Here is a 25,035-nt window from a genome sequence, read left to right as displayed (position 1 = left end):
TATTGGATGCAGACACGGGACGGAATATATCCTACACAAATAGTACATGTTTGGTGTCAGCTTAGGCCCTCCTTTGAGCTCTTCACCATCCCCAACACTCCCACCCTCCGTCCTCCTTTCCGTCTGAATCCGCCATTTCACTTGGGTGCAGAGGGCCAAGATGGCGAACGCAGCGGCGATCGAAAAGACGGAAAAACTGCTTCAGGAGTTGCGTGTTTATGATGGTTCATCTTCAACTCAAGCAGCCCTGATTCATCAGCTGGACGAAATACGGAACTCCTTACAACAGCCCCGCGAGATTGCCAATTATTACATCAAGAAGGCGAGTGCTTGTCTCCGCGTCGCAGTGACAAGTTAAAAGCGGTGGATGGACTCGAATTCGATCTGACTGACGTATGTCAACCTCGTTACTAGGGCCTCGTCTTGATCATTATCAACACCTGCGTAGAACTGGGTGTCTTTGACGCAGTGCTTCCAGATACCCCAGCGTCGGCTGAGGATATTGCGGACAAAGTCGGGGTCGATGCGTCTATTCTGAGTCGGTTCCCGAGTTCTGGCTTCTTACCCCTGAATCCGGACATACCCATCATCTCAGTCGCTGACTCCTTTTGACACCTAGCACGGTTTCTGCGGGCTCCCATGGTAGAAGGCTTCTTTTCCCTCGCCGCTCCGGATGGAAACAAGCCGCAAAACCCTCCTTCCAGCCCATACCTCTACCGCCACACGCCCGCTTCACTCTCCCTGCGTGGCCTGCCCGCCCATACCTGGTGGCGCACGGCACTCACGCTCCCCATGAGCCGGTTTTGGCGCACACCGGACTACATTCGTAGCCACAGTACAGCCGAACTGCAAGATTCGCGCCATAACGCGCTGGCCTGGGCGATGGGCTTGGAAAGTGAAGGGCTGACTTTTTTCGAGGCTCTTGATAGGGACAAGCAGTACGCTGGGTTTTGGTGGTCTGCAATGGGAATGGCAGAGTATGGATTTGGTTCGTTCCCCTGGGCAAAACTGTGGGAGGATGTTTCCCGAAAACAAGATGGGCGGGATCGAGTGTTTGTTGTGGATGTCGGTGGGGGACGCGGAAAGAGGTTGGTGGAAATCATACGAGAGCTTGGTGAAGTGAAGGATAAGGAACCCAGCCTGAAACCAATGATGGTACTGGAAGACCTGGGAGGTGTCATAGGAGGCGAGACGCCAGTTAGCATTGAGGGAGTTAAGAATGTGGTGTATGATTTCTTCCAGCAAGGGGCAGAGCAGCCGGTGAAAGGTGAGACCTCATCTTCCTTTCAGTGAGAGAGCATGCTAAGCCAGCATCACAGGTGCCCACGTCTACCATCTGCGCCACGTTTTGCACGACTACTATGACGAGAAGGCTCGTCAAATCCTGAAGCAGGTTGTTGACGCCATGAGGCCAGATTCTCGAGTAATTCTCTGCGAATACATCATCCCCGAAGAGCATGATCTTGGTCATGAGATCTTTCCATATGTCATGGACTTTCTGTTATTCCTGGCTGGAGGGTTGGAACGAACCCACCGGCAGTGGCAGCAGTTGCTCGACAGTGTCGGGCTGGAGATTATGAATATTTGGCCGAGCAAGGATGGTCACCCTGAGGTAGACATTGAAGCCTGTTTGAAGGATACAAAGCCTGAACGGAGCTTGTAGTCTCAGTATCTGAAATTACAAGTCAAATCCAATCTTCCCGAGTTTTGGCTTGACCGGATTCTACAGACACAGAGCACAGAGCCACGGTCATTATTATCACAGTCAAGGTAGACCTAGGCTAATACGGTAACGCATTTCGAGACTGAGTACATGACTGCGGAAATGATCCGTATATGATCTGGTGGCAGTGCCTACCTATATATGGGTACAATCATAGTAGACACTGTCTTTCCGCGCTCTGCAGTTTAAGTAGATGCACTAATCATGTCTACACACCTGCGTCTCATGATGACCTTCAATACATTCACTCATCAACCTTATTCATGACTGCCTCAACACCCCTGACGCGCCCGCTCCCGTAATAATTGTCAGAACATGAAAGACAAGCCAGAACTAGCTAATCCCTCTACAGTGTCGTCAACTCTGGCGTTCCTTCGGCGCGCGGCAGTGAGAACTTGGTCTCAATATAGACCTTTTGCATCGAATCGTCCTTGGCGTCGAACTTGTGATAGACTTTGTCCAGGTCCTCCAGTCTGAATCGGTGTGAAAGCATCAGCTTGGTGTCCAGCTGGCCCGACTGGATCTTCTGCAACAAGTTCTTCCAGTACTTGTGCACAGGCGCTTGGCCGTTGCCTATCAGGCGGATGCCGCGTTGCATCAGCGAGCCGATGTTGAAATGGTTTGTCTATAGCGGGAGGTTAGCGGCGGGACTTCAGTCGGGATCAGGTGTTCAGTATGAACTTACATATCCCACATAGACACCCGTGATACCAGCGCGGCCGTAGTTTCGGACCCCTTCAACCATCTCGTTTATAATCTCACTTGTGTCTGTCTCGGCGCCAAGAGACATTTCCAGCCAGTGCATCCAGCCCTTGGCATACTCGCCCGCAGCACACTCAATGGCCACGTCCGGCCCACGTCCGCCACAGAGCTCTTTGAGCTTGCTGACGACCGTTTCCTTGTTCGTGACGCCAAAGCTGAGCGTCTTGAAGTCAACCAGGACGAGTTTGTCTTTGTGCTCAGCGGGCCACCGTCCAGAAACGAAGGATAGACGGGGTTCAGTATCCACAAAGATGACCTTGCTCGCTCCCTCTTCGATGGCGAAGTGGCCGGCCATTTGGCCGATGGGGCCAGCACCAAATATTGCCACCTGGTCGCCCGGGTAGACGGCTGTGTCCTTGACAGCGTTATAGGAAGTCGGGAGCACATCAGAAAGGAATAGGGCTGTGAAATAGTTAGTCCAGCCTCGGTGAGAACTATCAGAAGGATGGCGCCCGTAATCGTACCTTGCTCATCGGGAACATCATCAGGAATCTCAAGCAAATTGACATCCGCAAGCGGCACCCTGACATACTCTGCCTGCCCACCAGCAAAACCTCCTGTCAAATGCGAGTAGCCAAAGATACCAGCCGTCCGCCCGCCGTACATCGCTTTTGTCTGCGTGTTGGAATTCGTCACCTCGCACTGGGACGAGAGTTGTTGCTTGCAATAAAAGCACTTTCGAAGACGTCTGTGTCAGCCCATCGTTGGTAGCCAAGCCGTCAATACTTGAAAACGGAAAAGGGATTATCGTACCTCTCCGCAGGCAATCTGGAACGACACAACGTATCGTTTTCCAACCTTGACATTCTTTACCGCCGGGCCGACTTGGTCAACAATACCACAGAATTCATGCCCAAGGATGTCGCCCTTGTTCATCTGGAGAATTACTCCTGTCTCGTTGTTAGAATCATGCTCGTGGACAGAACCCTCAGTCGGCGAGGTCGTTATGATGCCTCACCATGGAACAAGTGGAGATCGCTCCCGCAGATTGTGCTTCCGGTGACCTTTAAGATCACATCGCGGTCATCTAGTATCTTGGGCTTCGGGATGTGGACTACAGAGAAGAATCTCTCGTTAACAGACGCTCGTAATACATGCTGGGGACGTACGAGAACCTACGAATCTGCACATTCTTCTTGCCTTGCCACACTAGGGCCTTCATGGTCTCATTCGGCTCCCCCTCTCCGGCTCCTTTGTAATCGGAAACATCCTGTTTGATATTCTCGTCGCCGTGACCAATGATCTTCTCGGCAGCGTACGCCGCACGCGCTGTTGCCATTGTACTGGTTGTTTCTGTTTAGGGTAGCCGGGTCGATATGGTCTGAAGACTTGAGATATTGAAGACTCGGATAATGGAATGAAATCAGGGGCTCCAATTGACAAACATGTCGGAAACACGAAGGAATTTGGACGAACCAATCTCTATATAATGTCAAGAAGCTGGCAAGCGATGGCACCTAAGCAGGTACCAAACCTGTAATCCATCGGGCATTTGCCCATAATGGACCATAAGTGAATATGATGACGATACGTAGCCGTCATGCTCACCTTATGATCCGACGTTAAGAAGATACAGAACGACGTCATACACGAGGTGAAAGTTGCCTTGTGGGGATTGGCGGGAGGACCCGCAGAAAGACGTTGCTTGGGGGCGCGGTCCGACAGCCAATACCGGAAACGCGTTGATCGATAAGATAAGCTACCCAAAGAGCACCCTCGTACAGTTACCTTAAGGCCCCCCGACTTTGCTGTGACGGACACTGCAGCGCTCTTGGTTAAAAGAACAAGAAGAAATGCGAAACTGCCCCGAGCCGATCGAAGTGGTTTACCAGGCAGTGCCGTGACTGCCGTCTCGTGTTGGGCTTGTCGGCGTTGCATGTTTCAGGGGTCAACCGCCCCACGTGGCGGCCCCACATGTTCCTCCCGAGGGGAAGGCGCCACGCCAGAAACGGCACTTGGAAGTTTGGACCTCACTGCAGCCCTTGACTTCATAAAGTGTCGCTGCTGAGCTGTTCAGCATCCCGTCACATTGTGCCAAGCCAATGGCAGCCCAAGAGACAGCAGAGAGCAGCAGTACGCGGACGCTACGAGGCGCGTCACTCTTGATTTTGCTGCAGGTTGTTTCGCGTGCCATCACCTTCATCGCGAACCAGCTGCTCCTGCGCTTCTTGACAGCTCAGCTGCTTGGCGTGTCGGCCCAGCTCGAGGTATACTACTTATCCGTCATTTTCTTCGCACGTGAGAGTCTGCGGGTTGCCATTCAAAGACAGGACTCCTCTGACGCCTCTTCATCGAAACCACCACCGTCGAAAGGCAGCAGCACTAAGCCAGAAAATGGCACCAACAAATCCGCCCAAGCCGTTGTCAACCTCGGATACATCTCCCTTGTCCTTGGTATCCCGCTCCCTATCTTCTTCGGATGGCTCTATCTTAACTCCCTGAGTTCCGCCACACTCTCATCGGCGCCTAACCTGATCATCTCCCTCTACATTTACGCCATTGCCGCCGCGGTAGAGCTCATCTCAGAGCCCGCCTTTGTCGTCATGCAAAATCGTCTGCAGTTCGGCACCCGCGCGACGGCCGAGTCAGTCGCCACCTTCTTGCGCTGTCTCGTCACTCTTGGTTCCGCCGTATGGGGCGCCAACGCGAACCGCGAACTCGGCGTCCTTCCTTTCGCCTTGGGCCAACTTAGCCACGGAATTGGGCTGCTTGCCGTGTACCTCTGGCATGGCACACGGCTTGCCAAGAAGGAGAACTTCTCCCTCCTGCCAAAGCGCATCTCCGGCAACCCTCCTCCCATCAACCGAGCAAGCCAGCCAACCAAGAACCTGGCAGTGGAAAGCCCACAATTCATCCTATCCTACTTCTACCGCCCCACCCTTCAGCTTGCGTCAAGCATGATGGCCCAGAGCGTAGTCAAACACCTCCTGACCCAAGGCGACACCTTCCTGGTCAGCATCCTGTCCAGCCCAACCGCGCAGGGCGTCTACGCCCTGGCAAACAACTACGGTGGCTTGCTCGCCCGGCTCGTCTTCCAGCCCGTCGAGGAGAGCAGCCGGAGCTACTTCAGCCGGCTGCTGGCGTCCGAGTCTCCGACCGCCACCACCAACCAACCTACCAAGCAGACCTCGGCAGCCGCCCAGCAGGCCGCATCCGCCCTGCAGTCCCTTTTCAAGGCCTACTCTCTCCTCTCCCTGGTAATAACCGCCCTGCTCCCACCCACAGCCCCCCTCGTGCTTGCGCTGGTAGCGGGGCCGCGCTGGTCCGGTTCCGGCGCGGGCGCCTGCCTCGCCGCGTACGCCTGGTACATCCCGCTTCTCGCCATCAACGGCGTTGCCGAGGCGTTTGTTGCTTCAGTGGCGACCGAGGCCGAGGTGCATCAGCAGTCGGCTTGGATGGGTGTGTTCAGCGTCGTGTTTGGCGCGGCCGGGTTTCTGTTTTTGCGGGTGTGGGATATGGGCGCCGTCGGCCTGGTGCTGGCGAATGGGATTAACATGGCTTGTCGGATCGTGTGGTGCGGGGTCTTCATCTTGAGGTTCTTCAGGCGGAAGGGGGTGATGGGTTTGGGGCTTTTGGACGTGTTACCTAACCCGGTGGCGTTTCTAGCCGGGGTGATTACGTCGCAAGCGCTAAAGATGTCTGTACCTGTCGTAGATGCGGAGGGACCAGCGGCAGGAAATGCTCGAAAGCTTATTGTTGAGCTCTTCAAGGCGGCGGCCGTCGCGGTACCGTTTCTCATGGTTGTGTAAGTCATGCCCTTGGCTCTGGTTTTGTGCTTATCTCCTTCATACTTGCAAATCTATTTACTAACGGAAGCAGTGCCGTTTCTGAACGCGAGTTCCTATACGAGGGCATCCAGACACTCAAGGGGACGCGCCAAATCAAGTCGCCATAGGTCCCGGGTATACTCCGTGGTCAAAACAAGTCCGTACAATGTCATACCCCTCGGCTCTAGTCGAACGTGATCTTGGTCCCCTTTTTGCTCATGTCCACATCCTTAAAGAAAGCGCCATATGTGTCATGCCCCTTCTTCTTGACGGTCGTGCCAAACTTGAGAAGCTCGTCGGGCACAGGCTGCTTAGCCGCTCTCAAAACGTTGATGAGCCTGCAACCGCAATGTAAGTATCGAAACGGATGAGATATTGGTCCACAGCTCAAGTCAAAAACTTACGATCCAGAATGCGCCTTGTCATGCTCCGTAAACAGGGTAATGGCCTTGCCCAGTTTGCCGGCCCGGCCCGTCCGGCCGATACGGTGGACGTAGTCCTCGATGGTCAAGGGGAACTGCGGGCTGTTAGCAAGTCAAGATCCAAGAATGAATACCTGGAATCGGCACCCACCGTCACATTGATGACGAGTTTGACTTCAGGAATATCAAGACCACGGGCGGCTACATCAGTCGCAACTAGCACGCTTGTTGTTCCCGCCTTGAACGCCTCAAGGCTGCGGGTCCGCTGGTCCTGCCGCAAGTCGCCATGGATACTGGCGACGCGCACCCCGTTTCTCTGAAGGAACTGTTCCACTCGCACAGCCTCCTTCTTGTACAAGCAAAATACCAGTATCCTGTCGTTCTTGGCGCTGCCCTTCGTCGCCTCACGGAGCAGCTGCAACAAACGCTGTTCCTTGCCGCGGGGATCAACGACCTCCACCTTTTGCTCGATGCGGCTATTGGCTTGCAGCTCAACTGTTCCGTTGCCCTGGCTGTCTCCGTCGCCGCCTGCACGGGTTCGGTTGCCAATCGTGACCTTGACAGGGTTGACCATGAAGCCCTCCGCCAGACCTTGCACGCTGGTGGGCCAAGTGGCTGTGAACATCAGGGTCTGTCTCCTCTCACGCGGCGGGCAGCTCCCGAGAATGAGCTTAATGTCCTCCTCAAACCCCTTATCAAGCATGCGGTCGGCTTCGTCCAGCACGGCAAACCTGACATCGGAGAGCGATACACAGCCCTCGGAGAGGAAATCCTTGAGCCGCCCGGGCGTCGCAACAATAATGTCAGCCCCGCTGTTCTTGCGCAGCAAGGTGCGCTGATCATCTTTGCTGGCGCCGCCGTACAAGCACACGGCGGACAAGCCCACCAGGGAGGCGAGCGAGGACATGGCGGCGTGGGTTTGCATGGCGAGCTCGCGGGTTGGCGACACCACCACAGCGCGGGCATACGCTGTTTTGTCTTTTTTTGAGTGCTTCGCCTTGGGGCTGGAGGCAAGCAGCTCGACACAGGGAAGAGCAAAAGCTATTGTCTTGCCTGACCCTGTCTCTGCGATGCCAATCACGTCGCGGCCGGAAAGTGCGAAGGGCCATGATGCGGCCTGGATCGGAGTCGGCTCGGTAAAGGTCGCGAAAGGGTTTTTGGATAGCAACGGCGAGGTTGGCAGGTGTGAGAACTGCATCACCGGACGCAGATTGCTGCTCGACGGGTCGGAGATTGCGATCTCCTTTGCCTTTAGGAAATCTTGGATCTCAACTTCCGACACGGCATCGAGAGCGGCCGTCTGCTTGTACGAGTAATTGCTTGCGTTCGGCTGGGCATCTTGGATACCATTCACTGCGGGCGCGGGTTCAAGGTCGGTCGATTCGGCTGTACCAGTGCCATTGGACAACCCATTCTGCTCTCTTGATTTGGATTTCGACTTCTTGCTTTTCTCAGGCTTAGTGTCGCCATCCGCAATCGACGTTTCGCCAGTTTCGTTCCCAGTTTCCCCGGTGCTCTGTTCCGGTTCCTCTCTCGTTTTCTTTTTCTCCTTCTTCTCCTTCTTTTCCTTCTTCTTCTTTTCCTCCTTGTTTTCTGACTTGTCCTTCTTTTCCTTCTTTTTCTTCTTCTTTTCGGCCTTTAGAACGGAGGGATCGCTATCAATCGGGCTGCTGTCTGCGGTACCGACTGTCTTTTGCTTTTTGGAGACACGAGCGCCTTGCTCCTCACCCTCGCTGCGAGCATGTTTCTTTCCCGCCGACATATTGTCGTATTTTCGCGAATTGGGAAAATGCTTGTGTATGAGAATCTCTTGAATGCTGCAACTTCCCTGGGGTCGATAAGTTGTCGCATTGAAATTTCAGATTGCTTATCTTTGCTTATCGATAACGCTATAGTAACCTTGACTATTTGACAAGGGTCCGTACTCCACAGTTTTAAACTCACCTCCAAACCTCACTGTCACGGACTCACGGTGGGCAATTTCAGCCCTGACTTCAGCTGTGGACTGCTGCCGAGGTGGTTTCATTGTTCTTCGAGGCCTTCTCCTCGAGTACCACCAAAACGGCACATTGGAAATGGCACTAAATTCGCCAGGACCTGAGATGAACGGCAGGTGGCGACGCTGGAGCCTCCAGATCACCAGAGCGCTTGCCTGCCTTCATGAGCATGGAATTCCAGAATTTCTCATATGGACATCAAGTCTTCCAATGTCGTCATCAGTGCCGACATGAACGCGGTGCTCATCGACATCAGCGGCATTGGCGGCGGCACGCGCCAGACGCCAGTGGCTCTTCCAGTCCCCAGAGATGCTGCAAGAGAGGATCCGATGTTCCAGGGCTTCGAGGCACGTAAGCAAAACGATATCTTGGCCCCTGGGCAAATTCTGCTTGCTATGGCCGAAGCGTCTAGTGACAGGGACGAGGAGCAACTGCTAAGGAGCATTTCGCTATCTGCTACACGGACCCCTCCACGAATTCCCTTGAGTGAAGCCATCAGCCGCTTCTCGAAGTATGCTTCTTGAGCCCTTTACAAATACTTCCAGACAACCCCGTGTTATTTGACCCTCCGTGCGTCATGTTCGGTGTGGGAGAAGTCTATCAACGGCATCGTTAAAGAACAGGGAGCGGAGTTCAGCTAACTGCCCTGGGCCTTTATGCTAACGAACCAACAAGGGTGTCTTGTGCTGAACTTATTGAAGTAGGACTTGACTGCGTCTTAGCTCTTACAAGGAGATTACAAGCGCGCGCCAAACGAGAGACACCCTTATAAACCAAACACCTCCCGGTTCTTCGAATATCTCGGCCACCACCAGCCACCAGGCCGTCATCTTCCTCGCTGCTCTGACCATTCCAATCTAACCCATTTACATAGGGGACATATGCTCTTGGCCAGGCAGGTGTTGCAGCCCTAACCACGGGGACACACATACGTTAGCACCCACTCAGCCTATACCCACAACACAGTAAGGAAAAGTGGGAAACAAAAAGAGGTACTCACAGCCCTCGGTGTCCTCTCTGACAACCGTCTTGACTTGGCACTTGTTGGCCTTGTCGAAGCCCTGGGTGGTCAGGCCGCGGCAGGTCGGGCCGAAGCAGTTGTTGTCCATGGCGTGCTGCAGCGAGTCGTCCTTCCAGCCAAAGACATAGTCGCCGTGTTGGCCGTAGCCGGTGCTAAGTATGACGAGTCGTGGTTAGAGGTGAGTCATGACATGGATGAGCGATAAAGAAGAATGGGAAGGGTTGTTGGTGCTGTGGTGTTGGGTGGCTCAGGGGTGAAAGGGGGTGAAAAGTGGTAGATCGGGAAAAGGGGCGAAACATTCGGTTGGGGTAGGTGAGCAAGGGAACGATAAGAATGGCGCATCTGTGCTGGGAATTCAGGAGGAAATGCCGGGGCACTCACGGGTCGCCGTTGCTGAGCACAAATGGCTGCGAGCCATCCTCAGGCCATTCGTTCTTGTTGTTGAACTTGGTGGTGTCCCAGACGATCTAATGCCGTTCAGTCAGGCCCTTCGCTGTCAAAAGTCCAACCAGCATGGCTACGTACCTCGTAGTGCACCTGGGGAATCTTGACGGGGTGGCTGGCCGGGCACTTGCCGTTGACTACGGCAAACGTGGCCGGGCCATCGACCGGGTGGGCGACATGGTCCTTGTGGTTGGGGGTATCCAGGTTCTTGCCGTCCCAGCAGCTGGACAATGTCAGTACCAAGTCCAAGATACCTTATTCTATCTACTACTTACATGGGGAAGATGACACTCGACCGGATACCACCGGGGCACGGCTGCTTCGGGAACGTCTCGGTATCGCGCTGGGGATCCATGCAGGGCGAGTAGATGTTGCCGCCAAAGTTAGGGCCCGTGTAGCAGCGGAAGCAGCTTTGCATGTTGCGTCCAAGCCCTGACGAGGTACGACGAGCGGCGTCGCCCGAAAACATGCGGAAGCCCTGAATCCCTGGAGTGTTAGCCTTCACTCCCCCCGAACCTAAACCGTCTCGCAACAACTTGCCGGCTTGAATGCAGTCACGGTGTTTGGCCCAGGAGCAGTGTAGTAGACGGTGATGCCCGCGTTAGCAGCTCCAATGGCGTCGTTCACCATCTGCGGCACACGCTTGTAGGTGCCGTTGCGAGCCTTGAAATACACGTTGGCGGTCCAGTAGTTGGAAAAGTCCTGGTCAAACGTGCATGTTGTGCAAGTGGCAAGCTTGGAAATGTCCGTATTAGGCATGCTCGCGTTGAAAGCGTTCTGTAGGACGTTCAGTCAGCAAGCAGCTACAACGCGATGCCAATGTCGAAGCAAGGACTCATACTCCTCCGACGACTTGGTGAACGTGTGCCGACGGGATGCTGCCGGGCTCAACCAGACTGATCCTGAGTTAGAATATTGTCTTGTTCAAGGATTCAGTGCCAACCTACGGGTCGATCCGGTCTATCACGACCTGAGAACAGCCAAAACGAAGCATGGTGGTGCTAAAGCCCTGCGCCTGAACGGCGGCAGGGATGGCAAGGAGTGTCAATGAACGCATCGTGTCAGATTTCTCTTGACTGAAGCTCTTGAATACTGCGGTTGACACAACTAGTACTACAAGCTAACGAGTTGAACTGTGGCCGTCACGAGAAGAAAGGAGAGGGAAGTCCTGTGGGTTCCAACAAGCCCTACGGTCTCTTTTGAAGACATACAGGCTGGGAAAGAACACGATCCTCGCGTATTGCCATGTTCAGAACCCGGAGAACTCATATGCCGGAATCTGAGGTCTACATGGTGGGGGCAATATAGCGAACACTATCCTCGGCCTATCAGAACAGCCATGTTTGATGGTTTTGTCAATCCCACGCATTTTACCGGAGGAGCCTCCAGGTCGATGCTGGGCAACGATATGTCATACAAACAGGACTATACCTCCCATGGCAGGGAAAGCAATGTGGCAGTCTTCATCGGTATTCACTCACGGCTTCTGTCAAGTGCGCGGCAATTTATCTGGACGCCATAAAGTTAGGCCTTCTTGTCATGTGCTTGAAAAAGGTCGTGATGGAGACATAGCCTGAGGCCTACCTGTTGATTGACTTGTTGCCACTTATCTTATAAAAGGCGCTCTCTTCAAAGTATCCCTAGTCGTTGTACTGTCGGACAAAATGGAACCGTGGTCCCAAGTTTGCAACCTAAATCAAGGAATCTCATATTGAAAGGAGCTCTTCTGGTAGGTTCGAAGGTTCAAGGCATAGGGGGTGTTGGACGACAATATCTCTCTGGCCGATCAGAGCATGCTTGAATGATGACTACTTGTAGCAGTTGGAACCGCGTGGGTCGTAACGAAGGACACAATTATCAGTCGTAGCTTGAGACCTTATGGCAGTCCGTCAGTCTTTCCAGGCCAGCGGCTGCGGAAACGTGGGGGGTCAACCTACAGCGGAAACTCTATTAAATACCAGCCAGAGTCTGTCCGGCTATGCCCGCAGCCGAGAGGCGGTTCATTCCTCAGTCCAACTGGAAGCTTTTACATCGAGGTAGTCGACTGGAGTATCCAGGTCATGTCAGTTCACTCCCGTGTTTCAAGGTTCTCCTGACCTAGGCAGTACCGCCATTGCCCACAGATTCAGATATCCAGATGAATCGTTCCAGTCATGTACCACGTTCAATGGCTCCCGAGATATCTGTGCAGATGCCGTGCAGCGAACCGGCACCGATTCGGGGGGTTGATGGCATGCCAAACCTAAGATCCTGCAGCAATCGCTACATCGTCGACGAGTTTGACAGCATGTAAAGGGTAGTAGCGGAGGCCCGAAATGACGGTTGGCACGGGATTACTACTAGTAGATTAGGGGAATTGAGGACGCCGCAAGCCCGCAAGCTGTATGGCCGGTACCGGCGGCCATCATTATCAGGGCGAGAATAATACTGTTCCAAGCATTGAAGTCCAAAACGACATGGAGTGCAATTCTGAAGTTGCTCCATCCTGTCTTTGGCCTAGGACCCCAGACATGGCGCTCGCAACCCTATTCTCCGCGCTGATTCGGCGTTTGGCATTATGGGCTAACCGGGCTAACCTTGGCCACGCAAGCAGCATGAGGTTGGAGGGCTCTGATCGCCGAGCTGCGTCGGCTTTGAGAAGAGGGGGAAACCATAAAATCTGGCGGCTGGACGCGCCGAGTACCTGTTACCTAGGGGTCAGAAGGGCGCATGATTTCCTGAAAGGTCAACAATTACCCAGATCTTCAAGCGGAAAAGATGACTCTCGTTGACGAACTCACCAGTCTCGTTATGTCTTTGTTCGGGAGCCTCACACCATACCACCTGCTCTTCTACTCGACGCTCCTCGGCGCCGAATTGTTCCAGACCTTTGTCAACACCAAGATCTGCTTCAATGCCCTGCCACGTTCAGCATTCACAACACTTCAGAAACGGATCTTTCCCTTCTACTTTCGAGGACAAACACTCTTAATCTTCCTCAGCGCCGTCACATATCCGCAGCACGGCTTACTCTCTCTGGTACGACAAAAGGGCGACTGGATATCGTATGCTGTCGCGGGGACAACGGCTGTCCTGAATCTTTTCGTGTTTGAGCCGAACACGTCTCGTTATGATTGACTGCATCCACCAAAGTTAGTCATGCAGGGTATAACATGGCATATGGGTCAGGAGCGGCTTCTAACATCGTCTCGCAGAAACACGAGACGCAAAAGCCGACCCGCTCAGGAGCCAAAATGCTAGGGGCAGTGAACCATCTCCAGATATGCAGCGCCTCAGGAGGACATTTTCGAAGAACCATGCAATGACTATCCACCTCAACCTGATATCCATCGGCGCGATGCTCTTCTACGGGTGGAGGCTGGCGTTAAGGCTGAATATAGACCCTGCGCAGTAGTTGATGGGGCTATCGTTGGAGGTTGATTGCATTGGTCATGTTTTTGGTGCGGCTTTGGGATACGGTCGACAGGCAAGAGTTGATGTAGTGTCCGTAGGCCTAGGGATCCCGCGAGAGAGCGGACGTATTAGACCCGATGGTGGATTTGAGTCTGAAGTGGTACGAACTGGAGACTAAGGGGGAACGAAACGTGACAGAAGTACGCAACTGTCAGCTCCAGTTGATGTAAGATGCAAAGGGACGAGGGAGATGAGATCGACCGCATCGTCCTGGGGGCCAAGGGGCAGGTATTAGTGTGAGGGACGCGTTAAAATGGCATTGAAAAGGACTGTTGAGTCCTTGGTCAGAAGTGTAAGCCGGGTCCAAAAGGGAACAAAATGCGTAGATGACCGAGAGCACATTACGATTTGAAAATGATCAACAGTTTGAAACCTCGACGATGATTAGATGCGTTCTCAAGAAGAGTCTCCCTTCAGGGCCGTGCTGATTAACATGAATCATCATTGAGAAAGAGCAAAAAAGCTGTGTCATGTTCGTCCGAATTAGGTAAGGTAATTAAGTGCAGGAGGCAGGCTCTATCGGTCTATCCGCTGGAAGGCAAACTGGAACTGGGCACCGCAATTGCCCATGCTTGCCTGGCGCTCGTTCCTGCCTCGTGATCTATGACCATGTCAGGCTGCCGTGCCGCTGTCTAGTAACACCATTGCCGAGCTCCTATGCAGTACCCACTCATTCATCACGGCAGTCGCAGCCTTGCTCTACTTCTCTCCATCCCTCCAAGTTACGCGGTAGTCGCCGCATTCACCGCGACACCATCCGGCAGCCCATCCGGCAGCTCGTCGGGCAGCCCATCCCCCAAAGGCACGGTCGTGTCCCAACTCCAACCCATCCCACCCTTGATGGTCTCAGACCGCTGCTTGAGCACAGGGACATCCGACCCATCGGCGGGACCACGTGTCTCGACAAAGTCGAATATCCTGTAATCTGCATTCATGAACCACTGCCCCGTCACACCCGCCCTCAGGAACCCCGAGTGCGAGACCACAATGATGGCCTTCTCCGGGCGCTCACGCAGCTCTCGGAGGACAGACTGGCCCCGGGCTAGAATGGCTCGGCGGGTGGAGGCGTAGCGCGCACCGGCAGGAGAGAGCTTGTCCGGGAACACGGGGTCGACATGGGAGAAGTCGACCTGGGGAAATTCGCGCTTCAAGGAGGTGAGAGGTGAGCCTATGTCACACGCCTGTGAAGAGTTCTCTGTCAATGGCGTTAGTTGCTGAGGACAAACATGAGTAAACGAGAGCTCTTGATACCTTGCCAGTCAGCGTGAGCTCTTATCGGAACGTCCTTGGCGATAAGTTCAGGGAATGCGAGCAGTGCAGTCTCAATCGTTCGCCGCATGGGGCTGACTATGATGAGGCCCACGTCGAGGTCGTGAGGGCCTATCCTGGAGAGGATGTTTTGGTGAAGTTCCTCGCATTGTTTCCGCCCCAGCTCGGAGAGCTCCGGGTCGTGGATGGTGTAGTCTCGTACAGTGGGTTAGCAAAAATCGACGTCCATTAGTAGGTGAGCATGAGCTTGGGCGACGTATTGTCTACATTGTGAAGCGCTTGAGCGTGGCGGACTAAAATGAGCGTGGGCGGCATTTGAGTGAGGATACAGCAGGTATGAATATCTAAGTGTCCGGCTGTAATTGGGGATTGGTCGAAAGAGGCGAAAAAGTGAAGATCACGATATGCGGGTTGGAAAACTTATCAATGGAGTTTCAAAACCTGTACGGCAGCAGTGCTCCGTCCTCGCTGTGACAAGTAAACAACAACCAGACCTGGAATTTTGACTTCGTTCGGCGGCTTGCCTCAGTGGACCCAAAAGCGTTGGGAAGGTCGAGCTGAGTGTCCAATAAAAACTCTAAGAAAGTTCCTAAATCAGCCTGCATAAAGCGTGCTGGCAGAGCAAATCACTTGTATATAACTCTACAAACATGAAGCTGTCCATTAGTTGATAAACCTGCGCGATGTTTGCGAGGTGTTCGCATTGAAGCTCTTTCAAACATTGTGACAAGAGATGCCAAGGAATTGCCAAGAACGCCAAGATGGGGCAATGATTCGACGCGGAAAAAAGGCTCAGCTGAGTCAGCTCGAGAAGCCCAAACCAAAAATGTCGACTCGCAGGCAAAGGGAACCAGTCGGAGTTTCTGCCTTTCCACTTTTCCATCCCTTCCATTTTAGTATGGCAGGTGAGGTGGTTGAGGCCATGATTACAAGAAAGATTACCAAACAAAAGTCTATTTAATCCAGCATCAACCCAACACCAGATTTCCAAGAGTTCCTGGGTCCAAGATTGTGCAGAACAAAGGCCCAAAATAACCGAGGTCATCAGCTTCCAGGGCATGAAATAGCCAGGCATTCCCGTTGAGGGTCGCCAGGCTACCTAACAGTACACTTCCATACAGAACCAGCGCACGAGCGCGCTCAATAACCATCTCGTCTCGCTACCTAGGGGCTTTCGAGTTCCATTCAGTAATACTACGGCAACATGAACCCGCGTTACCAGATGCCCCGCTCTTCATGCGGTGGAGAAGCACATGGTTTCACATTTGCACTTGGGCTCTCGGTACTGTTAAGGTACTAGTGCCTCAGGTAAAGTGGCCATTGTGCCGAGCCACTGGTCTTGCATGGTCGGTTGCATACCGAAGACCGCGATGCTACCCACACCGGACCATGAATGTTTGTTGGCTCATCTTCATATGCATTTAAGCAACACTATCAAGATAAGCCAACAGGGAGAATATGCATGTTGGTGGTGTGGCTGGGGGCCAGGTGGGGGAAGCGACGGGTGGCTATTCGTCCCGTCGTTCCTGGTACATCACTGCCCTGTCGGGTTGGGTCGTTGGGAGACATACCCGAATGGATCATTTGTTGGTTGTTGGTTGTATGAGGGAAAGCAAAGCTGCGTGGAGTGCCAGTAACGCCTGCCTTGTGCAACAGTCGGGTAGGCCGCCTAAGGTTAAGGACGGGGAGCAGCTTCCCTCGGCGTTTTATTTCTCCAAGTGCAATTGTGTCCCACCCGGCGTCGAGTTGCTTAAACCACCTGCACTGACGCCTTGGTTTTGCTATGTTGCCTTCAACATGGCGAATCAAATAACAGAGCAAGTGGCCGAATTGCAAGCCGCCGCGGGGCGGCCATTTGCTGCCGGCACTGCCCTACTACTGCTTCTGCTCTCTGTAAGCACAATTTGGGTCTCGTTCAATCAGGTTGTTCTCCTCTTACCAAGAATCATTGCTGATTGTACTAGTACCCATTACTGCGGGCCTTGTATAATGTTTACTTCCACCCACTTTCCAAGGTACCCGGGCCGCTTACCTGGTCTGCTACGCGTCTACCATTCGTCTGGGCGCTTCTCACGGGAACAATTGTCCACGATATCCAAGAGTTGCATCGCCAATACGGCCCAGTCCTGCGCATTGCCCCCGACGAGGTCACGTTCGAGCATGTCGACGCTTATGAGGAGATTCTCAAGCCCGCCTCGCCACAGTTCCTCAAGGATCCCACTTGGTGGAAGCGGCAGCCCGGCCAACCCGAGTCCATACTGAGCGCCATCGACCCCAAGCACCACGCTCACATCCGCGGAGCCCTTGCGCCGGGCTTTACTCCACGGGCTCTGAGAGCCCAGGAGCCGTTTGTACAACGGTATGTCAACCTACTCATCGACCGCATACGCGAACTGGCCGCCAAGCATCAAGAGTCAGAAATCGACATCGCGCCCTGGCTTATGTTCACCACGTTCGACATCTTTGGTGACTTGGGATTCGGGGAGTCATTTGACTGCTTGCAAAGTTCGCGCTACCACCCCTGGATCGCCTTGTTGTTTGGTAGCGTCAAGGCGGCCGCCTTTGTCGCTGCTGCGCGCTATTACCCCTGGATCGAGTACGTGCTCATGAAGTGCATCCCTGCCTCTCTCAGGGAGAAGCAAAAGGCCCACTTCAATCAGATCGTCGACAAGGTGCGTCGGCGCCTGAACTACGAAATGGAACGTCCCGATATCATGTCCCACGTGATCAGGAAAGACGAGGACTTGAGCCAAGGATTGCCGCTTGACGAGATCGAAGTCACATTCATGATGCTCACGACGGCTGGAAGCGAGACGACGGCCACCGTCCTGACCGGTACTGTGAACTACCTCGTTCAGTGCCCAGAGAAACTGGACAGGGTGGTTTCTGAAATTCGCCGCCAATTCCAGAGCGAAACAGATATCACGCTCGATGCGTTGCGAAACTGTACCTACCTCAACGCCGTCATCAACGAGGGACTGCGCCTCTGCACGCCTGTCCCCTGGGTGCTACCCCGGCGGGTCCCTCCAGGGGGCGGCACCGTTTGCGGGGTGTGGCTTCCCGGCGGCACCCGGGTCTCGATCCAGGCGTACGCCATGAGCCGAGATCCGCAGTACTGGCATCGTTCTGAATCCTATCTTCCCGAACGATGGTTGCCCGAGAGCCAGAATGACCCCAAATCCCCGTTTTATGGTGATAAGCGTCAGGCGTTGCAACCATTCAGCGTCGGTCCGAGATCATGCATGGGGCAGCATCTAGCCTGGGCGGAGATGCGGTTGATACTCGCAAAGCTCCTGTGGAACTTTGATTTTGCCGCACCCGAGGACAAGGAGAAGTGGCTGCGGTGGGAAGACCTGCGGACGTTTTTGCTGGTCGAGAAGCGGCCGATCTATGTGAGGGTTAAACCCCGGTTCCAGACCCGGTGAAGACAACGGTGCAGTGCGGTCGGGTCATTCGGCCATCGATTTGTGTTTGCGAGACTGTCAATCATCCAGCAGGTTGCAACCCGGCACTCATGCGCCACCGACGCTGCAAGACGAAAGGGAGAGTACCGATAACGGGTGGTGTCCCAGTTTACTACACGTGTCGACTTGTTGCGTGCGTTTAGCACCTGAGCTGCGGGCATCTAGGAAGGGAGCTATACGTACCAGTAGCTGGTACTGCTTGGAGATCTATGGTTAGAGGGTTCCAGTTTGGAGACTTGGGGGAAAGGTCAAGTGTAGCGGAGATTAGTCCGCAACGACAATTAGTATTCTACCTAACATATGTAGTTACGAAGATATTTGAGCCCATGGAACGCCGAGCCTTGGACCACGTGCAGGTATCAAACTTCGGGACTTGGCCCGGGGAGGCGGGAAGTGAAGTTCCGAGGCATCGGGCTTGCTGTTGCTCTCTGTCGATTGCCGTTTTCACCATGATTGGTGCCATGCTCTTACAACGGGGCAGTGCCATTAAACTGGGGCAAGATCGCTGCCCTGCACGGCGGCATTCACTCGGCTTATGTATCTACACGTAGGTACTTAACTGTGATGTAGATCGTTAGCGATGTAACGTCCAAGAATCCATTTCCAGCCCCCACCTCGTTTGTTGGTTAGCGCGGTACATGCGGTGGATATAGACTCTGGTGTCGAAGCGTCGCCCAGAACAGGTGGAAAGGGAAAAGCGAAGTCCAGGTTGAGGACCCAGGGTGGAAAATCCGAAGGTTCTCCGTATTTAAGTCCAGAACTGGGTCAATGTGCTGGATATGCGTAGTTGGATTAGCCAAAGATCTCTATGTGATCTCGAGGTTGTTGTTGGGCGGCAAGAGTAGGGCAGGTCCCAAGGTAACGAACAACAAGGGTTGAGCCATATCTTGGTAGCGGCCCCTGAGGTGGATACCACTCCCGAGCCAGCGGTTACATATGTAGCTGGGGGATGAGGTGGTCTTATAACCGGCAATGACCGTCATCTGTGATGTGGACTCCAAGGGTGCTTTCAAGTTGTAAGCACTAGTAGTTGTGCCTACCACTCAAGGGGTCTAGGACTATCAGTCTTGCTGTCTTCCAGTATATTTACACCCAGAATGGAGTATCGGTACTCAGAAGTGGTTGATCCAAGTCTTTATGAGACACAGGGCCTTGTCAGCACATACATTCCTCTCCGAAGACACAAGGACGCCCATGCGGAGATTCGAGGGACTCTCCGCGCGCAGCGTGACTGGGCCAGACACGTCTCCCCGGTGAAAGGATACAACGGTAATCTTGGGGACCGGTTCAGCTTCATGGAGGTCACTGTCCCAGAATGCCTTCCTGAAAGGCTCGAGACCATCTCTTACGCGAACGAATTCGCTTTTCTTTACGATGGTATGATACCCCCTACCCTAGCGTCACCACGTGTTCTCGTCGTTCCACGGCAACGCTGACTCGAGACATAGATGAGATGGAAAAACTCGATCTCAAGCAGCTCCCTAGCGGGGGTCGCGGTAGTGTCCTTGACACGTTCGGAGCTGGCTCTTCGGAACACCCTGTCGACCAGACCGTCCGTCCAGAGAAGCGCTTACAGGCTCAAATCTTTGCCGAGATGCTCGCCATCGACCCGCCTAGGGCGAAAACATCGATCATGGCTTGGAAGAAGTTTGTGCAGCTAGCTTCCAAGACGAGGATGAAGCCGTTCGAGACGGTACGGGAGTATATTCCGGCTCGTGTTATTGACGCCGGAGAGTTGTACGTGCCAACTCCCCAATGTTAGATTTGATTGTCAGAATCCAACTTACAGACTGAACCACCTTTTTCTTAGGATTTGGTTCGGCACGCTGACGTTCGGCATGGGACTGACAATCCCGGAGAACGAGTACCATCTCTGCATGGAACTGGCTCGGCCGGGATACGCTGCGCTCGGCCTGACGAACGACCTGTATTCTTGGGAGAAAGAACGACAAGACGCTGAGCGCCAGGGACAGGATTACGTCTTCAACATCATCTGGGTGATCATGAAGGAACAATCAGTCGGGGAGATTGAGGCCAAGGCAATCTGCGCCGAACTGGTTAGAGGGTACATTGACCAGTACCGTGGAATCGTGGAAGAAACCAGGAAGAACACGAGTCTTTCCAAGGATACTAGGACTTACATTGAAGCGGTCCTGCTCAGCATCATAGGCAACCTGGTCTGGAGCGTCTACTGCCCGCGGTACCGGGAGGGATCTTACCAGTAGGTCGGGGTTGTTGATTACCCGATTATCCGGATCCGAGTAGAAGAAAGCTGAACCTGCTGAGGTGCAATTGTCTAACTGAGGATTGTGCGATGCGATCATGCGGCGTTGTTGGGGAACGATAACGTATTGTATGTACAAGTACCTATCTGGCAGGCATGAAGGTTAGCATTGACCGGGCGCGAAGCAACTCAATGCAACAGGCATGCCTCAATTTCCAAGCGCGGCGGCGAGCTTTCTGGTGCCTGGTGCAATTCTCAATCATCCGCAATCCGCAAACTCCAGTGTAGATCCACATCTGTTCAAGACGGTTCGTTCGGACTCCAACACGTCCGGGCTAATTGAAGTCCAAATGCAGTGTAACGTGGCTTACTCTTCAGTATTTGGGCCGTGGGAGCCAAGAGCTATCCTGGAACCGGTTATGAAGCAATGCAGTGTGCCTGGTGCATTCCGAGTGTGGGCGTGATGGTGTCACCCAGCGGCTTGAGGATGTAACGGTAGGAACTTGGATGTGACGAAAATACCGGTGAGTGAGCACCACGGGCGGTCGGGTATCTGTACTGGTAAAACCGTGAGCAAGATCTTTCCCTTCTCCATCGCACCAAGGTAGCCCAGAGTACCGCAAGCAACCCGCTCGCTGCTCGCAAAGTCGAAAGTGCGCCAAGGGAAGATCAATCCGGATTCTGGTATGCTATCAGGAGAACGGTCGCGTCTACATTGTTGGACGGTCAGAGGACAGAGCCCCGTCAGTCCATCAAGGAAACCCAGGCCGCCTTACCTGCCGCCAAAGGAAGTCTTGAGTTCCTGTACCTCGATCTTTCCAACCTAACCAACATCAAGCCCGCAGTTGATGTTTTCAGGGCCAAAGACCAAAGACTGGACATTCTCTGGAACAATACCGCCGTGTCTCAGCCGCCCTCGGCAGCACGTCAAAGCAGGGCATCGAACTTCAACTCGCCACCAACTGCCTAGGTCCTTTTCCGCCAACCCATCTTTCCCCGGCTCTGCTCGAGGCAACGGTCGCCGCTCCCGGCTCCATCCCGGATTTTGTCCGGGTCGTCTGAACTTCTAACCAGATTATGGAGCTCTCTGCGCCGAAGGGGGATCATCATGTCCGAGATCGGTTCTCCGCCCCGCGACGTTGGGAGGAACTACACAAACTCCGAGACGGCCACCTCTTTCTCTCCGCCGAGCTCGCACAGCACCGGTGCGTTATGATGTCGCCGCAAGATAAGATACATAGGAATAATAAATGCTTCTGTTACCAAGTGAGCAGATCCGAGTTACTGTATTACATACCTTATCTGTAATATGCCTTGATAGGGTCAATGATATGTGAAAGCGTGGAAAGATGTCACTGAATGCGAGGTAAAGCGAGGTAAAAATGATGAGGTTGTGCAATGATCACATCGCATTTTGTATCGGTGGATCATGAAGTTTGAGCGGTCAGGCAGGCGGTGAGCGACAGTTTCATGTGACTGGCTGGTTCCAATGATAAGCACAGCAGGCACACTCCACGCTGGTTAACTACCGGCAGGGGCAGTACCTCCGTAGACCTTCGTTCTGACATCCCAAAACAAGTGCATCAAGATTCTGTTTCCATTGCGACTGGCAATAGCAACGCGTCTCAATCCAACCATGACAAGTATTGACGAAATTTTTCAGGTTAGCCCCCGAATCTACTCTGATGAAATTACAATTCAAAATTTGGTCTAACGCGCTTTTCCAGAAATCCGGGCTGCCCAGCAAGCGGAAACTGGACCCAGTCCGTGACCCAAGTACGTATCTGTCGCTCCATAACCTTCCAGCAAACCACTAACGTTCTTCTGCCAGCCGAAATCTATAAATCCGCAAAGGTATCCTCCACCAACCGCGCCATTCCCAACCGCCATGCCCGCGTCCAAGAAGACGACGACGTCGAAGCCGGACCTTTACCCTCCGCAGACCCCGATACCACACAACCAGAGGATGATGACGGGGACTACGGCCCCACCGCGCCGCCCGATGACGAGGCCGATGAAGCAGGGGACGATGAAGAAGGGCGATTCTTTGGCGGAGGTATAACCGCGCAAGAGCGGGAGATATTAGACTTCATGGACAGCGCCGAGCCAAGTACAGCGCTGCCTGCGGCTGACGACGCCGAGACAATAAACCTCGCCTGGCTCAAAAAGATGGCGCTGGCCTTTGAAAAGAAAATCTCGCGCAACGCCGAGCTCCGCGCGCGCTTCGAGGCCGACCCGCCCAAGTTCATCGACTCCGAGGCCGACCTGGATGCAGCCATCAAGGCCCTGTCCATCCTTTCAGATCACCCGGAGTTGTACGCCGACTTTGCACGGCTCGGGTGCGTGGCGAGCCTGGTCTCCCTGCTGGCGCACGAGAACACAGACATTGCCATCGACGCGGTCGAGATCATTGGGGAGCTCACGGACGAGGATGTCGCGGCCAGCGAGGAGCAGTGGAGTGCGCTGGTGGACGCGCTGCTCGAGGCCGATTTGCTCGGGTTGCTGGTCAGTAACTTTTCGAGGCTGGATGAAGCCCAAGAGGCGGACCGGGAGGGCGTGTATCGGGCGCTTGGGGTTCTGGAAAATCTCTGCTCCAAGAAGGAGACCGCCGAGGTGGTAGGGTCGGACGAAGCGCTGCTAAAGTGGCTGATACAGCGGGCGAGCAAGAGCGAGAGACCCGTTACCCAGAACACTCAGTACGCCGCCGAAATCCTGGCGATTCTGGTGCAAAACTCAGAGAAGAATCGGCGGAGCTTGATTGGGTTGGACGCGGTGGATGCCTTGTTGCAGCTTGTGGCAAGGTACAGGAAGAAGGACCCGGAAAAGGGTGGCGAAGAGGAAGAGTACATGGAGAATCTGTTCGAGGCCTTGACCTGCATCGTTGACGAGCCGGAGGGGAAAGACAAGTTTGTCGAGGCTGAAGGCGTTGAGCTCTGCTTGATCATGCTTAGGGAAGGGAAACTCAGCAAGCCTGCTGCGTTACGGTTGCTGGATCACGCGGCAAATGGACCGACTGCGACCGCCGTCTGCCAGAAGATCGTGGAGGCTGGAGGGCTGAAGACGACGTTTACAATGTTCATGAAGAAGCACGATGCGCAAACCACGGAGCATCTCCTGGGCATATTCTCGTCAATGTTGCGGCTGCTGCCCGCAGAATCCCCAGAGCGGATTCGTACGCTAGCCAAATTTGTGGAAAAGGACTACGAAAAGACGGAGAAACTGGTCAGAACGCGTCGCGACTACTCCACTCGAATGGCTGCGGTGGATGCGCGCATCAAAGAAGAACAAGCAGGAATGCCCGACCAGGAAAGGGAGGAGATGGCTGATGAATGGTTCTCGAGGCGTCTTGATGCCGGCCTGTTTTGTCTGCAGACGATAGACGTAATCCTGGCATGGTTGATCGCGGAAGACGACGGAGCTAGAAAGAGGATTCAGGCGTTGCTCGCTGACAGGGACGAAACATTCTCCATCCTCAGAGAAACCATCCAGGAGCAGATTGACGGGATTGACGCCGATTCTGAGCAAGCCAGGGAAACGAAGCAGATGCTAACAGCGCTGACACAATTCCTACAATAATTGGGTCGTCGGTGGGCTGTAACGCCATCAAAAAAATATGTACACCAGGTCCAAATCAATACCATGACACCGTGAGCATGGCTGCGCTCTTCCATTGATCTTCAATGCGGATAGTGAAAGCGCGGGCGTTGCGTCCTAGGCCTATCGTAGAAGGCTCTAAGGCAGCGTCCGAGTTGTATGCCGTATTCCATGACCAGCACGGTCTCATGCGAGGGACAGTTTGCCACTATCATCGGCCCGCTGCCAGCGTCATCACGCTCGAGATTCCTCCCTCGTCCAGTCGGAGTCCGTGGCGAGAATCCATCAAGAGACCGGCATAGACTTGACCTCAAAAACAGCGGTAAGCAGATCCTCAATGACCTTGTCCTGCCCCTTCTTAGCAGCCTCCCTGATCTCTTGGATCTTGACGTCAGCTTCGCGGTTGGCTTCCTCCTCGGCCTGCTTGTTGCCTTGTGTGTGCTGCCATTCATCAGTATCCTCTCCCCAGCAGGAGCCGGGCATGATGTAGTGGACAATACCTCGGCCTCGAACTTCTTGTACTCGGCTTCCTTCTTTGCCCGATACGCCTCGATTTCCTTCTTCGCCTCATCACGCGCTTCTCTCACCCTCTTGGTGCGATCTGCCTGGTGTCAATGATCGGCCCGAATCTGCCAGCGGATGGTTCAATCGAAGCTGCGTACACTCTCGGGCTTGGAAATGTTAGCGTGCCGGCGATTGTATTGGTAGCGGGATGACGGCGCACCTTTTTGGACTATCTTTGCTGCCTCCCTCTCGGCCTGGGAAAGTGGGCCGGGTTAGTGATCATGCCCATTCGCGACAGGACGTTCGGAAGCGGGACGAAGAAATTGAGCCGTACATCGAGCAAGGTCTGGATTCCTGCTGAATTTTGCGCCGACTGCAACGCCCATTAGCT

At 54.0% G+C, this 25,035-nt stretch overlaps 13 protein-coding genes across 13 annotated transcripts; 8 read left to right on the top strand and 5 right to left on the bottom strand.

Moving 5' to 3' along the window:
- Positions 1–97: 97 nt before the first annotated feature.
- On the top strand, positions 98–1,776 carry N656DRAFT_783458 (S-adenosyl-L-methionine-dependent methyltransferase). The gene is made up of 4 exons (XM_064815968.1): positions 98–322; positions 415–538; positions 620–1,267; positions 1,320–1,776. Exons 1-4 carry the CDS (start codon positions 161–163, stop codon positions 1,661–1,663), a joined length of 1,278 nt encoding a protein of 425 aa, XP_064666727.1. The 5' UTR covers positions 98–160; the 3' UTR covers positions 1,664–1,776.
- Positions 1,777–2,069: 293 nt separating this feature from the next.
- N656DRAFT_801267 (GroES-like protein) lies at positions 2,070–3,764 on the bottom strand (the record flags this gene model as incomplete). Its single annotated transcript, XM_064818099.1, has 6 exons — positions 2,070–2,348; positions 2,409–2,887; positions 2,950–3,160; positions 3,239–3,375; positions 3,444–3,539; positions 3,605–3,764. 6 exons carry the CDS (start codon positions 3,762–3,764, stop codon positions 2,070–2,072), a joined length of 1,362 nt encoding a protein of 453 aa, XP_064666726.1.
- A 763-nt stretch (positions 3,765–4,527) lies between these two features.
- On the top strand, positions 4,528–6,380 carry N656DRAFT_801266 (Rft-1-domain-containing protein; the record flags this gene model as incomplete). Its single annotated transcript, XM_064818098.1, has 2 exons — positions 4,528–6,230; positions 6,305–6,380. The coding sequence occupies 2 exons, from the start codon at positions 4,528–4,530 to the stop codon at positions 6,378–6,380; spliced, it is 1,779 nt and encodes a 592-aa protein (XP_064666725.1).
- On the bottom strand, positions 6,179–8,503 carry N656DRAFT_783455 (DEAD-domain-containing protein). The gene is made up of 4 exons (XM_064815967.1): positions 6,826–8,503; positions 6,657–6,769; positions 6,305–6,590; positions 6,179–6,230 (listed from the first exon to the last, which is right to left on the bottom strand). The coding sequence occupies exons 1-3, from the start codon at positions 8,434–8,436 to the stop codon at positions 6,437–6,439; spliced, it is 1,878 nt and encodes a 625-aa protein (XP_064666724.1). The 5' UTR covers positions 8,437–8,503; the 3' UTR covers positions 6,179–6,230; positions 6,305–6,436.
- A 359-nt stretch (positions 8,504–8,862) lies between these two features.
- N656DRAFT_801264 (uncharacterized protein) lies at positions 8,863–9,195 on the top strand (the record flags this gene model as incomplete). The annotated part of the gene is made up of 1 exon (XM_064818097.1): positions 8,863–9,195. One exon carries the CDS (start codon positions 8,863–8,865, stop codon positions 9,193–9,195), a length of 333 nt encoding a protein of 110 aa, XP_064666723.1.
- Positions 9,196–9,366: 171 nt separating this feature from the next.
- Positions 9,367–11,337, bottom strand: N656DRAFT_359337 (uncharacterized protein). Its single transcript, XM_064809372.1, has 8 exons — positions 11,084–11,337; positions 10,978–11,032; positions 10,677–10,913; positions 10,412–10,614; positions 10,218–10,359; positions 10,074–10,159; positions 9,672–9,844; positions 9,367–9,581 (listed from the first exon to the last, which is right to left on the bottom strand). The coding sequence occupies exons 1-8, from the start codon at positions 11,191–11,193 to the stop codon at positions 9,538–9,540; spliced, it is 1,050 nt and encodes a 349-aa protein (XP_064666722.1). The 5' UTR covers positions 11,194–11,337; the 3' UTR covers positions 9,367–9,537.
- A 1,589-nt stretch (positions 11,338–12,926) lies between these two features.
- N656DRAFT_839356 (uncharacterized protein) lies at positions 12,927–13,966 on the top strand (the record flags this gene model as incomplete). The annotated part of the gene is made up of 2 exons (XM_064818898.1): positions 12,927–13,242; positions 13,331–13,966. 2 exons carry the CDS (start codon positions 12,927–12,929, stop codon positions 13,528–13,530), a joined length of 516 nt encoding a protein of 171 aa, XP_064666721.1. The 3' UTR covers positions 13,531–13,966.
- A 70-nt stretch (positions 13,967–14,036) lies between these two features.
- N656DRAFT_783449 (PGAM-domain-containing protein) lies at positions 14,037–15,534 on the bottom strand. Its single transcript, XM_064815966.1, has 3 exons — positions 15,119–15,534; positions 14,841–15,056; positions 14,037–14,784 (listed from the first exon to the last, which is right to left on the bottom strand). The coding sequence occupies exons 1-3, from the start codon at positions 15,171–15,173 to the stop codon at positions 14,312–14,314; spliced, it is 744 nt and encodes a 247-aa protein (XP_064666720.1). The 5' UTR covers positions 15,174–15,534; the 3' UTR covers positions 14,037–14,311.
- Positions 15,535–16,655: 1,121 nt separating this feature from the next.
- N656DRAFT_792092 (cytochrome P450) lies at positions 16,656–18,283 on the top strand (the record flags this gene model as incomplete). The annotated part of the gene is made up of 2 exons (XM_064817037.1): positions 16,656–16,751; positions 16,823–18,283. 2 exons carry the CDS (start codon positions 16,656–16,658, stop codon positions 18,281–18,283), a joined length of 1,557 nt encoding a protein of 518 aa, XP_064666719.1.
- Positions 18,284–19,437: 1,154 nt separating this feature from the next.
- On the top strand, positions 19,438–20,549 carry N656DRAFT_783446 (terpenoid synthase; the record flags this gene model as incomplete). Its single annotated transcript, XM_064815965.1, has 3 exons — positions 19,438–19,699; positions 19,771–20,059; positions 20,133–20,549. The coding sequence occupies exons 1-3, from the start codon at positions 19,618–19,620 to the stop codon at positions 20,545–20,547; spliced, it is 786 nt and encodes a 261-aa protein (XP_064666718.1). The 5' UTR covers positions 19,438–19,617.
- A 653-nt stretch (positions 20,550–21,202) lies between these two features.
- Positions 21,203–21,719, top strand: N656DRAFT_359278 (uncharacterized protein). The gene has a single exon (XM_064809371.1). It carries the CDS (start codon positions 21,395–21,397, stop codon positions 21,614–21,616), a length of 222 nt encoding a protein of 73 aa, XP_064666717.1. The 5' UTR covers positions 21,203–21,394; the 3' UTR covers positions 21,617–21,719.
- Positions 21,720–22,182: 463 nt separating this feature from the next.
- On the top strand, positions 22,183–24,122 carry N656DRAFT_760199 (DUF1716-domain-containing protein; the record flags this gene model as incomplete). The annotated part of the gene is made up of 2 exons (XM_064813210.1): positions 22,183–22,209; positions 22,401–24,122. 2 exons carry the CDS (start codon positions 22,183–22,185, stop codon positions 24,120–24,122), a joined length of 1,749 nt encoding a protein of 582 aa, XP_064666716.1.
- A 303-nt stretch (positions 24,123–24,425) lies between these two features.
- On the bottom strand, positions 24,426–25,020 carry N656DRAFT_716610 (H+-ATPase G subunit; the record flags this gene model as incomplete). The annotated part of the gene is made up of 4 exons (XM_064812145.1): positions 24,426–24,581; positions 24,641–24,741; positions 24,865–24,898; positions 24,979–25,020. Coding segments are annotated over 4 exons (333 nt in total), but the record flags the coding sequence as incomplete, so codon positions are not given.
- Between the last annotated feature and the right edge of the window lie 15 nt (positions 25,021–25,035).

This window comes from Canariomyces notabilis, assembly GCF_033297395.1.
Source record: "Canariomyces notabilis strain CBS 508.74 unplaced genomic scaffold N656scaffold_27, whole genome shotgun sequence".
NCBI lineage: Eukaryota > Fungi > Ascomycota > Sordariomycetes > Sordariales > Chaetomiaceae > Canariomyces > Canariomyces notabilis.
The sequence above is the reverse complement of the archived record's forward strand: the minus strand, read 5'-3'. Positions and strand labels throughout refer to the sequence as shown.